The sequence below is a fragment of the Lepisma saccharinum genome, chromosome 2 (assembly GCF_977018435.1).
Source record: "Lepisma saccharinum chromosome 2, izLepSacc3.1, whole genome shotgun sequence".
Classification (NCBI taxonomy): Eukaryota; Metazoa; Arthropoda; class Insecta; order Zygentoma; family Lepismatidae; genus Lepisma; species Lepisma saccharinum.
Genome location: NC_139230.1, coordinates 123,209,968 through 123,223,798, shown reverse-complemented (window position 1 = coordinate 123,223,798; position 13,831 = coordinate 123,209,968). Strand labels below are relative to the sequence as shown.

Genomic DNA, 13,831 nt, shown 5'->3' with positions numbered 1-13,831 from the left:
TGTACGCATGGAGCATCACAGGTGGTAAACGTTGGAGACAGAAAGTGACCGTTGTCTGACACTAATAAGGGATATGATCACAGCGCGCAGCAATGCATGCCTCACAATGCCGCCGCATGCTGCCAATAAGGTTTTCCACCAACTCATTGGGTATGAGGCTCCATTGTTGGGAGAGAGACAGTTGAAGGTCTTGGAGTGTTTGTGGAGGGGGCACAAGGCCAGCATGACTTCTCCCCAGAGCATCCCACATGTGTTCAATGGGGTTAAGGTCCGGGGAACGGGATGGCCACACCATGCGTTGAATATGGTGTTCGTCCAAGAACCGATCGACTAGTCGTGCCCTATGGGGACGGGCATTATTGTCCTGCAGAATGAAGCCCGGACCTCATTCTCGTGCAAAGGGTTCCACATAACGTGCAAGGACCTCATCCCTATAGCGCTGACCTGTCATGGTGCCACTTGGGAGGATATAGAAGTCAGTACGTCCACCAATAGAAATGCCACCCCATACAAGCACACCTCCAGCACCATATCTGTCCCTTTCAACAATATTGGAGGGATGGTAACGAGTTCCTGCCTCTCTCCAGAAATCCGTGCGAGGGCACGATGATCACACTTTATGACTCACCTGTTTTCCCTAACACATTTGTTGCTTTCTATCAGCGTGCCCACCACTCTTCTTCTCTTTTCTCCAACTGTTTTCTCTTTTACCTCACATTTTCTTGTTGTTGCTTAATTTCTGGAGGGCAGTGTATTTATATTTATTTCATAGTCTAATTTTTATCTTCTGTTTTTTCCCTTAAAATACATAAATGTAAAGGTAGCAAGGTCATTTTTATATTGTGTAATGTACAACATGTTGTGAGCATGAAGGATCACAGTACAACACAATGTTTCATGTCTTTCATATTTGCTAGAAATAAAATAAGAGCTGGTTTGTTTGAATTTATGTATTTCTTGTACATCAAGTAAAGTTTCTGTTTTTAATTACATAATATAACAAAATATTTCTATTCATAGAAAATCCCGAGTTGAATGCAGTCCTCATCTTTGCAAACTCAAAAACTGTGAGAACCAGCGTTTCCAGACATGTGCTTACTCATGTATAACTCGCTGCTGGGTTCAACGAGAACAACGTTGGGCATTCTTTTCCAGGGCAGAAATTCATAAAGGTATCTCTTTGTTTTAGTATACCAACATGAAATTTATACTGATACAGGATGGCTCAAAGGAAATCATGTTTTTGGAATAAGTGTAACGTTGTTGATTTTCAAAATACAAATGTTTTATTAACACCAAAACTATCAGTAAGATATGCAGTTTGGATAGGTATACAGTGAAGATTTAAGTGTGGAAGATGATGTCGGAAAGATGACATCCTTCTTGCTGTACACACATCCAGAGCCTCTCCTCAAAGCCCCACATTGGCCTTGCCAAAATGATGTTGTGTTGATGAGTGATGAGGCAATGCTGAACTTTGATGAGTGGCTCCAAATGTGTGTACAGCAAGAAGGACATCATCTTCCACACTTAAATCTTCACTGTATACCTATCCAAACTGCATATCTTACTGATGGTTTTGGTGTTAATAAAACGTTTATTTCTTGAAAATCAACGATGTTACACTTATTCCAAAAACATGCATTTGCATTATTTTTGCACCACCCTGTACAAATTAGTATTTTTATTACAAATAATAACAGGACAAATCATGTCCAGGTTTTTGACATTTTCTCATAATCATAATGGTCTTGAAAGAGGTGAAAGTAGCAAAAGTAGCAAATTCACACTCTAGGCATTTCAAAACCCAAATGCTCATTGCTTCAGCACAGTGTTCAAAATGCAGTTGGGCAAGGGTGGATTTAGGGAGTGGGCCCATGGAGCCTGTCCCTACTCCCCCTTGATTATTCATTAACAAAAAGTATAATGATACATACTAGCAAAATATAGTACTTTCATTTGCAGACATACTTGTACTGGGTTGAAGATTCAAATTGGCCAAACAACCTCCTTCCTCTACACCTTTTCTGTTTTTGGTATTGTTTCTCTTCCACTTCCATCTGCACTGCATTTGTGCCAAAGTGACACAAACTTGGAAGTTTTTGTTAACGTTGCTGCTTGAGCTATTGGTCGATAGAACTCTGGGTTAATTATTTTATGGTTCGACAAGGATATCCACATGTTTCTCAAATAGTAGGAAATAGTATTCATGGCAGCTACAAGAAGAAACAAGCTGAACACACTCTACATCCCTCCAATGTCTTTCAGCATTTGCTTTATACAGTGTCAAGCTGAGATAACTTAAATCTCCTTTGTTTCTTGTACAGCAAACAAAGATTGTATTTATAATTAAATAATATAATGATATACTTCTATTTGATGGAATCATTGAATTGAATCAAGGAATTGAATGCAATATCAAATCGAACTGGTAGTTATTGACATCGAAACCTTAAAACAGATGATGAAAGACCTAACTTTCTCAATTTTTTGTTAACAAAGTTTGGAATAAGAGCCAGGTTCAAATACTATAGTATAGTATATTACATACATTTTCCAAATTGTTCCATTGAATTTGGTGCAAAAACTAAGGTTGTATCTCTAACCTGTGAGAAGCGAAAGGCATTTAGCCTTTAACTGGACAGGAGGTAGCTATGTTTACCACCACAGGTTTTCCATGCAAAGTTACCTCCACATGGTAGCTGTTACTGCATCATTTCATCAAATATACCCAAGATATTTCAGAGTTCTGTCTTTTTTGTTCATTTGTATACATATGGAAGTATGATGCTTTCAAATTGCAATTACAGTGAAATTTAGGTCATATGTTTTATGGGGGACAAAAGATAAAGAAAAAAAATGTTTCACTGAGAAAAATGTATTTTTGAAAGATATTTAAAATGGTAAAATTAGGTACACAATGAAAGAAAAGAAGTACTAATACATGCACCTAAGTTTGCCATATTGCACTAATGTGTTCTAAATCATTAATATAAATTCAAGAAATCATGTGAAATAGTCAGTGAAGGTACCGAGAGTGATAGAGGGGGTGGGTGGAGGGAGAGCATGTTGCTGAACAAAATTAATGCTAGCCCAAGACCTTTCATACTGGCACTGGTTACTTCAACTTCCCTTCCCTCCATTGGTGCCAGTCTGTCTGGAAGGAGGCTGCCGCTGGTGCAAATTAACACTGGTTCAAATAACTGCTTCAAAGCAATTGCTTGCAGATATCTACTGCATCCAGAAATGACTCACCCAACATAAAACAGTTTCACTTTGCCAATTACAAAATACAAACAATTCACAAATCGTTCTTGTCCTACCTTCTGATAAACAAAAATGCAACTCTTATATTGTGGCTAAGAGACAAAGATCAATCTGGTTCAAGGTTGAATACCTTCTCCACTTCCCTCCAATACAAGTGACATAAATATAATTTCCAAGTCAAGTGTTTGGTGAAGTGGTTATAGCTGATAAGAAAACCTGTATGGGGAATGGGTGGAACATGTTATCATCATGGAAATCTTGAGCACCAAGTTCACCATTCTTTTGAGTTAGCATAGTTAAAAACATATACAGTAGAGCATCGATTTTTCGGATAACCGATCATTTATGAAAAAAGTTGTACCAGTGTCATAGGAGCAATATAAAACAAAGAAACAGTGATATTAAACACAAAACTGTATATATTTTGTTCACACATCTTACAAATGCATACCTTATATAAAGTAGTACGGTAAAGTAGGCCTACCGTTTAGGAAAATAAGTCCAAAATTGTCGGAACTACATTTGAATTTACCGACTGGACCACTTTCGGTTAACCGATGTTTCGGTTGATCGGTATTCGGATAATCGATGTTCTACTGTAACTGAAATCTTTTTCTTGTTGGGACTGAAATCATTGAATGTATAACTGAAATACAAGAGTATGCTAACCTTGGCAAGGATCCCCCCCCCCCAAAGAAAAAAGGAATTAATGAGAAAAATGTACTATTGCCAAATGTATAACTTCAATTTCACTGTATTAACTGTTAACGCAATTTGAAAATGTCTGATTTGATTTGATTGATTGATTGATTTGGTGTTTTAAGTCCACTTTATGCACATTAAGGCTAATCGGGACTGGACCTACAGCTTAAAGTGGGATCCAAACCACATTGTGCCTCAAACGGGTATTGAACCCGGAACCCCTTGATTACTGCACCATTGGGAGGCCCTTGAAAATGTCTGTGATAGTGATAGATCTAATAAAATAGGGTATAACTCTTCAACCACTATTGTTTTCTGACATATTTCTCTTTTACATGTAATAATCAAAACAAAAATAATACTCTCACAATGTTTGACAGTTAGATGTCCGACAGGAAATCCCCAATTTTCAAAATTTTCCAAAATTATGAATTTCAAAAATGCTACATATTTTTTTTCTTTCTTCAGAATTGGGAATGGGCATTATGTTATATATACTCAAAAGAGTGGTCTTTTGTCATACTTCCATGCAAATTTCAATCCAGCATCCATGGGACTGATGCTGGAAACAAAATTTCAGATACTTTTCCTTAAGCTGGCAACGCTGCCACTCTTTTTACATGGTTATTATCCCCCCTCCCAAGAAGTATCAGACTATTTTCAACACCCCTTGCATTATTGTAGGAATGTACTATTCACAACACCTTGTTTGTCTGCCCTGTAAAAAATCAAAGTCCTGAATTCATAAATTTTTCAACATAACACTTCATAGCCAATTTACAGTAGCAAACCTTGCAACAGTATTTCTTTCTAAAGAAAAATGCTCTTGTGATTTTTTTACATTCTTTCACATTCCATGAAGCTAGAAACCCTAAACCAATAATACAATGCACAATTAAACAAAATACGTAAGTACAAATACGAATGTTCAAGAATATCTATGATTCTTCTTTTCTGAAATTGAAAATTGTAACATTTATGTGCATTTTGAAACACTGAACAGGTTTACCTCCATCTGGCCATAGTTGATGTCACATTTGAACACAAAAGGGCAAATTTCTCATGATTTTAGGCAAAATTTCAGTGAAAATATTTTACACAATACTGGATGATTCTGAAAATTGCATCCATTCCTTAATCTCTGGCGAAAAATTGTTCAGAACTCCAGCACAAGGTTGTTTCTACTGAAATCAACATGTTTTCAAAGTTTATCATTAGTTATCTCATGGAGCAATTGGTTAGAAGGTTGCCCTGTTATACCTTTTTGTCAAGAATGAAACAACAGAGGTTCATATCCCACCATCTCCCATTTATCTTTTTTCCTTGTTATTGGGTTTGTGTATAAGTTTGTAGCATTTTATAATGCTACAAATTTTTATTACATATGTTAACAGAAATGCTAACACAAGTACCCAGGTGGTAAGATGAAAAATTGTTATTGTAGTCTAACAATACACAGTCACAACACTCAGTCAGTAATGTATTTGCCTCCATTGTCAATGACAGGGCCATATCAAGGTTTGTGGAGGCCCCTGGGCAAAATGTTTTGTGGGGGCCCCCCATTTTTTTATTATTTTTTACTAGGAGTTTTATTAGCTCAATATGTTAACCACCAATTTTCTGCAGTTGAAATGGTAGACCTGTTTTTAGAATCAGTAGTCATTCACAGTCGAACATATCGCAGATAGGTTTGCAGGGAGAATAACGCAGTAAAATAAAGTTACAGGACGAAAATTGTAAAGCTATAGCAACAGTAAAATCCTGCATCTAAATGTCTACAGTATATTATGAAGAGTGAACACCATAACTACAATATATAGTAAATACTAAACAACCGCCTGCATGCACACAATAAACAAAACAGTCACGGTCCCATTGGGGCTGTTTGTCGTTCATGTGCTTCAAACCTACTCTTCCATTCGAGCCCTTGTACTCATATCTACTGAGTGATAGGTACATGTAAAATTGTAATACTGATCTCTCTCTCTCTCTTTCCTAGAACTTCCCCATAAAACACTTTAAAATAGTCACAACATCTCTTACGTAACTACTAGAGCAAGAGGTATCAACGTTTACATAAAATTTCCATGCAACATTTCAACTATACCCTGAAGCTAAGTGAATTTCAAGTAAAATGTTCACACGTCGCCACGAACAATCCATGACAATTCAACAGCAAGGGAACTAAAACACAATAACCAAAATATTTAATTGATAGAGAAGAAGTGTGTTTCATTATTGTTAGGAATTGGAACAGCATTTCCAACTTTTTACGATTATTTGTTATTTACGTTATTCAACGTCACTGTTCTTCCTATTGAAGTTAATCGCGATGATGAGAATGAAAAGATGATAAAGCGCTGCTTAAAGTTAGGTGTCCCATAGTTCACTGATGCACCGAGAGAGAGCTCTAGTATCTCCACAATTGTTTTCCCTAGAAAAACTCACAGTTCTATTAGGATGTTATTAATGAAAGAAAGTTATGTACTTCGTAGGATTATTTATTATCTTAATCGTATCTGAGAATTGATTGATTGAATAAGTTTGCCTTATTTCCATGTCACAGCCAAATCAATCCATGGTATAACCTATACTGAGCTTCAGATATCTACAAACAGATCGACTGAGAGGCTGTGCTACAATTGGATCCAGAAAAGTGTAGACATACGACAATATTGAAGTTCTGTTGTTGTTTTTTTAAAATACAACTTCTTATGTATTTTTTTACAAGCATAGCCAGCTGGCTAAACAATTTTTTGGTGGAGACCCTTCACAGCTTCCTTTTGGTGGTGGCCCCAGTTGCCCATAGGTTAATCTGGCCCTGGTCAATGCCAATATTGGGGAGGAGTTTGATGCCTCGCCTGTAGAACTGTTGTGTTTTCAGTATATGGCATTAGCCATGTAGACATCACAAATGGTTTTTGAGTTGAAGAAATCAGTTACCCAAGTTTCCAGAACAGTTTCATTACGAAGGACTTCCTACTGCTGCACGTGATCCTCCTTTAAACTTGGAAGAGCAGAATATGCAGGAAATGTTCAACTTGTCCACTTGAAACTCCACCTTGTTTTGTCTGCAAAATAGACAAGATATGCTCAGAATTAGAATGCACTGTATTTTTATGAACACAAAACTTCAAACAAACACTTCGCAACACAGTGTTGCCAGCCCATAACAAAATACCTCAAACTTATGCACCGACCCAATAATTACCAAGTATGAGGTGTTGTTATAAAGTAATATAAAAGTTTATATTAAATCAATAAATATTTATGCATTCATCACCATTAGTTTCTGCACAGCTTGATTGATTTTTCAATGATGCAGTCTCATCCCAAGTTGAATGATATTCAGTGATTGACAAGACCTTTTTTTTTATTATTCAGCTGTCGTAAGTTGTTTTAGCACACATTAAGAATGTATATGTCATAAATATCTGTTCTTAAATAGGACACTGTAATCAAGTGGTTCCAGGTTCGATACCTGATGTAGGCACATTTCATAGTGGTTTAGATTCCAGTTAAAACTGTAGGTCCCCTCTCCCCTTTATTTATCTGTGCATAAAGTGTACTTTAAGGAGGAGAGGGACAATTTCCTCTAGGTGTTTCTCACTGTGACAGCTGCCGATCACTGTAGCCAACTTGCTCTTTTGGAGCCAGATTTGACTCTTTCATGCACTCCATGTGAACTGTGGTACCCACCCTCTGCCCCACTATGATGCCACCACTGGCTCCGGCCCATAAAGACCAACCTTTGCCATGAGTGTACATTTTGCATGTGACGTGATATTCATATATAGGCTGCGTCACCCACCCCTTCTTTCCTCCCCAGCTATTTTTAAATATAGCGCTGTGGCTAAGGTGAAGATGACAATATTATTATCCGGGAATCCTTTATTTTCTATTTCATATGAAAATCATTGGATTATTGAGATGGGTGATGCTGCCAAATCTAGGTGGTGAAAACTAAGAATAAATTGTCATCACTTTAAAGGTAAAGTTTTAAGGTAATAGCAATGCCCACACCCCTCTGACACCTAAAATTACCCTAGGAGGCATTTTATGCAGCCTTCGTTAACCTAGCTCCTTGAAAGTCATCTTTAGCTCTATTAATGGTGAAATGTAGCTCTTTTATGCACATCAGGTTTGGCAACACTGCCAGGATGGCAGTATGAGGCAAGGAGAAATGTATTAGGCATATGGGACCATTATTTTATTAGTTTTCTCGGGAATATCAAACATCCAATGATATAGAAATGTGCATGGATGGAAAAGGACTTGTTGAACTATGTCATAGTAGATGGAAAAGCCGAAACTACCATTTGATTAGCCGTAGCTTGAAGTTGAAGTTGATGTCCCATAAGGAATACATGGGATTCTGTAAATACTTATTAATCATATTTTTCAAACATCCTGTCTAGCTTACTAATCAACTTGAAAAACAGTTTCTACTTGCAACATGGAGAGAAATTCATACTCTCCGGCATGCTAAACCCTTTCTTAAATAGCAGTGGCCAATCTGACGATATTGAAATAAATGCACAACTAGTGCATAATTGTCACTCCTTGCCTTAAACAGCAATACAAACAGGATTTTTTTTTTTTTTTTGGGTCTTCACTGTGGACTTAAAATATGCTTCAAATTTTCCATGATACAACCACAAATTTTATGTTGTAGTCAACGTTTGAAACTACCCACCTCAGAATTTACTTCACATGCTTCTGCTTATCCACACTGCATCTTGTTTACTACAATTAAAATGTCTTCCGGAAATGCTGAATGTAAATTGGATGAAAATCAAGGGAAATGTACCAGAAATGTAGATACACATTCTCATTTAATTTCTGCAAGGAAGGAGATTTGAACCCAAGACCTTCCATTCTTCAAGCAAACACAATCCTCCCTACACCACACTGTTACATCATTTTGTCCACTCTCTTGAAGGGATCAAGACATACACATTTATGTAGTAGTGTATTGTAGTTGGAAGTGGAGAATCTTAAGTCTTAAGATTTTACTCGAGCCTTTAGGATAGCTGAGGAATGCTTTGTAGGATTAAACATTATAGCCATTGAATAAATTGGACAGAAGGCAGCAACTTCCATAAATTTTCCTTGCTGAAGAATAGTATCGTCACATATCTCCACTGTATAATTCAGAAAAATCAGGTTCATACTAGGGATGGCCAAACGGATCCGGATCCACAAAATCCGGATCCATTCGGATCCGGATCCAAAAGTTATGGATCTGGATCCGGATCCGAAAATTCCGGATCCGGGTCTGAAAGTTTCGGATCTAGATCCAGATCCAAAATTTCCGGATCTGGATCCGGTTCTAAAGTTCCGGATCGGGATCTGGATCCGGGTCCGAAAGTTTCGTATCTCAATCCCATTATAATATTACCACACCTTAAAAGGTATTATGATCTTCGATTACAAAGAAATTTTTCATTAGTTAGTCCTACAAGAATTTTTTTCAAGTGTTGTTCCTAAAATACTTTGCTACGCATCGGCTAACACACTCGTGCACAAAAATAATCTTTCTTGTTTAACATAAAATGTCAGAGGTGATTTTGTAAATGCCATTGAAACGAATATGTATTCATTCGAATGTATTGGAAATGGAAACACACATAAATGTGAGACATTCCATTCCAGGATGAAACCTTTAACACATATAACAAGATAGAAATGTTATACAAAAATTATACAATTCATCTACAGTTATAGTTTTGCAAATTAAAATAAAACATTATAATATATGCAGTGTTATATAATTACAAAGTGTAAGACTAACAAGGGAGGTTATCTAAGTGTCCCCCTCCGATTTCCATGAAACTTGGCAAAGCCCAAAGGAAGAAATACGTGTTTTTTTTGTTTCAGCTAAAAAACTGTTTTAGCGGGCAAAACCCCCTCAAATGTCAAGATGAGGACAAATTGAAGTGAGGATCTGACCACTGCGTCCCTCCGATTTCCATGAAACTTGGCTGGTGTATAGTGGGGCCCAATGGAAGAAATACGTGTTTTCTTGTTTCAGCTAAAAAACGGTTTTAGGGGCAAAACCCCCTCAAATGTCAAGATGAGGACAAATTGAAGTGAGGATCTGACCCCTGTGTGTCCCCCCCCCCCGATTTCCATGATACTTGGCAGGTGTGTGTATAAACGGGCCCAAAGGAAGAAATACATGTTTTTTTGTTTCAGCTAAAAAACTGTTTTAGGGGGCAAAACCCCCTCAAATGTCAAGATGAGGACAAATTGAAGTGAGGATCTGACCCCTGTGCCCCTCCGATTTCCATTAAACTTGGCAGGTGTATAGTGGGGCCCAATGGAAGAAATACGTGGTTTTTTGTTTCAGCTAAAAAACGGTTTTAGGGGGCAAAACCCCCTCAAATGTCAAAATGAGGACAAATTGAAGTGAGGATCTGACCCATGTGTCCCCCTCCGATTTCCATGATACTTGGCAGGTGTGTGTATAAACGGGCCCAAATGAAGAAATACGTGTTTTTTGTTTTGGCTAAAAATCTGTTCTAGGGGGCAACCTCCCCTCAAATGTCAAGATGAGGACAAATTGAAGTGGGGATCTGACCCCTGTGTTCCCCTCCGATTCCCATGAAATTTGACAGGTGTATAGAGAGGCCCTATGCCCCCTGTTTCTTCATATGCCATATTTACGTGGTTTCGGGGTCAGATCCCCACTTCAATTTCTCCTCATCTTGACATTTGAGGGGGGCCCTCTATACACCTGCCAAGTTTCATGGAAATCGGAGGGGGAGACTTAGACCTCCCTTGTAAGTGTATTAATTAATTACAAATCGCGCATGCGCGCACACACACTATATATATATATATGTGTGTATGTATGTATATTATATATATATATGTATATTAGCAGGTCACAATATGTTATAAGCACATTCTTACTTTCCAAAGAAGTGCATGTGGGATGGCAAGACGGATCCGGATCCGAAATTACCGGATCCGGATCCAAAAGTTTTGGATCCGGATCTGAAAATTCTGGACCTGGATCCGGATCTGAAAATTCGGATAACTTGAAGACCAATGCCATTTTCCAACAGGAAAATAAGGGCCTCTCTGATGACACAGTGGTAATGTTGTCACCTTATAATCATGGTGTCCCAGATTCGATTCCCGATGGAAGCACATGGTGGTTCAGATCCCACTTTAAACTGTAGGTCCAGTCTCGATTATCCTTACTTTGCATGAAGTTGACCTAAAACACCAACTCAATCAATCAATCAAAACCAACTGGAAAATGGGTTTTTCATAGTTTGTAGTTCGTTAACATGCACTTATAAGATTTGCCATTGTTTTAATTTCACACATAAAAAAAGAGTAAAGTTCTCCCCTGTGCTTTGCACCACACCATGAAGGTGTATAGAGGGTGTAGGTTAGGGCCGCACACTTTCTTGATCTTGCACTTATAAGATTTTCCATTGTTTTAATTTCACACATATTTTATATTTCAGAAGTTGAATATCCCTGTCCTCTCTCTCTTTCTACATTCTGTGGAAAAAGGTTGAAGTTCCTTGGCAACCGGAGTCTGGATCAGATTTTTTTTTTTCCAGATCCTTTCTTTCAACAAAGAAGTAAAAACTTCATAATTAATGAATTGCATTTACACACTATTTACAATATGTAACAAAACACCAATGGAAATGTTCATCATCCTTCCCTTTCAGAGATTTGCGATTTTTGCTGAATAAGTTTTCAGAAAATTTCCATGAGGAAATTATAGATATGACATCACGTGTGTACTGGGGTTCTTCAAACTGGAAGCTTATTTTTATTCTACATGCTTGTTCCTGACAAGGGTTGCCATAGGTTCAATTCTCCATTCAAGGACATATTCTTTTTTTGGGTGGGGGGGGTCCAGGGGGTCTGGACCCTCAACCCAAAAGACTTATCAAGTACTAAAATTAAATATGAAAAGTATATTTGTTTAGCCTTTGTTGTATAATTTTCTCTGAACTTATTGGAAGACAAGAATTTTATTGGGATCATACGGCTTTGAAGGACATGAAGGACATATTTAGTGGAGGGGGGTCCAGGAGTCTAAACCCCCGATAGACTTACCAAGCACTAAAATTAAGTATTGAAAATATGCACTACTACTCAAATTAATATGCATAAAATATTATTCAGAAACTTACTTTTCTCCATGTACCATCAATTTTGTTTTTCGATTAATATTCATTTATTCATCTATTTGACATTAATTTCATTGCCAAGGCATTTGTTTTTATGTAAATCATTCTGATCTTAACTACAGGTAAGCTCCATAGTGAATATGTGCTGTTATATCTCTATTCTTGTACAGTCTTTTTACCTATTTGTGTAATAATAATATAATATTAATTTGATTTAATATAATTATTTTAGTTTAAACACTATTACTACTACTACTAACAACAACAATAATAATAATAATTATTATTATTAATATTCCTGAGACACTTGGTTCTGACCCCCCCTTTAGATGCATGCCTGTCTCCATCAAGGCATATTTTTTTTTTTCAAGGGCATAGGGTTGGGCATGAAGCTTATCCACCTGCCTTGGAAATTAACCTTGGTCTGTATTTCACAAGGTAATAAAATAGGGAAGAGTAAGAGGTTCAGTATTTCCGGAAACTTATTTTGATGATAGGAGACAATCTTGTGCCATGTGGAATGTGCAGAATTAAGTTACATAGAACTGAGAGCAGTTGTTTGGAATATTGCAAATTTAGTGGAAAGTTTGTTAGATCTAACATTTTATGATGAAATAAGACAAGTATTTTTGATACAAGGCAGTGTTGAATTAATGATCATTCTCATCCTCGGTTGCAATAGCCATATGCTTACATTAATTGGAGATTTCTGACTACCAAGCTAAAGGTCCCGGGTTCCATCCCCGGCCGGTTCAAATCCAGGAACTTTTCTAACGTTGGAAGCGGCCCCGGCATCCACCCAGCGTCGAATAACATGGAAACCCTGGGGGGTAAAGGCAGTCAGGGGCGTGATGCTGATCACATCATCCCCACTCACGATCGGATCAAGAAAGTGTGGTCCATTACCTCCACACTCCCTATACGCCTTCATGGCGTGGTGCTATGCACAGGGGAGCACTTTACCTTTTTTTTTTACCTGTTAGTTTTAGATGCATTGAAAGATGGAGATGAGGGTATTAGCAACAGTTACTATGAAAGAATGGACATAACATAATAATCTTAGCAATTTGAACTCATTAAACTCATTACTGCTTAATATAATTGTGTGTATGTGTTAGTATATCAAAATAATCAATATTTTAGTTGTGCAGTGAATAGCATAAACAATATGTATCATAAATAACATTACATACAGCATTTTAAATACACACACAGTATGTGATATGTGAATTAGTCATAATGTGTGTGTTAACACAATGTATGATAAATAACTAATTGAAAAAAAAGTTTAACCTTAAATACTGTTAATCAACTTAATAGCCATTATGCTTCTAATGAAAATCAATACACCGATGAAATGTCCCTCGAGGTGTACATCAGATTGATTTTTACAGTGTTCTAATATCAATGACCTGTGTTCAGTCAACAACAAAAAAGTAGTAGAGGGTGGGATTTGAATCTGTAACCTCTCATGTTTGGTGAAAAATAAAAATAGCAGCATCTATTCTACTGTTCTACAATAACTTGCTGAAAATATACTTTTAAAATGATAATGACGTTTATAAAACATCCAACTTTCTGTGTTCCAAGCACATTTTCTCCACAAGTTGTGAAAAATATGATTTTTTGAAACTGTTAATATTATGCAGGGTATTGTGACGAAAATGTCTCATAAACTCCCCAGAAATTTCATCTTC

General features: G+C 37.1%; 1 protein-coding gene across 1 annotated transcript in view; it reads left to right on the top strand.

The window, feature by feature from the left end:
* The window catches only part of LOC145983623 (nuclear receptor binding SET domain protein-like), a 282,177-nt gene that overhangs the window by 245,460 nt on the left and 22,886 nt on the right, over positions 1-13,831 (top strand). Inside the window, exon 9 of the mRNA XM_083116686.1 lies at positions 1,021-1,172. Coding sequence (XP_082972812.1) covers positions 1,021-1,172 — 152 coding nt within the window. The remainder of the gene's footprint in view (positions 1-1,020; positions 1,173-13,831) is intronic.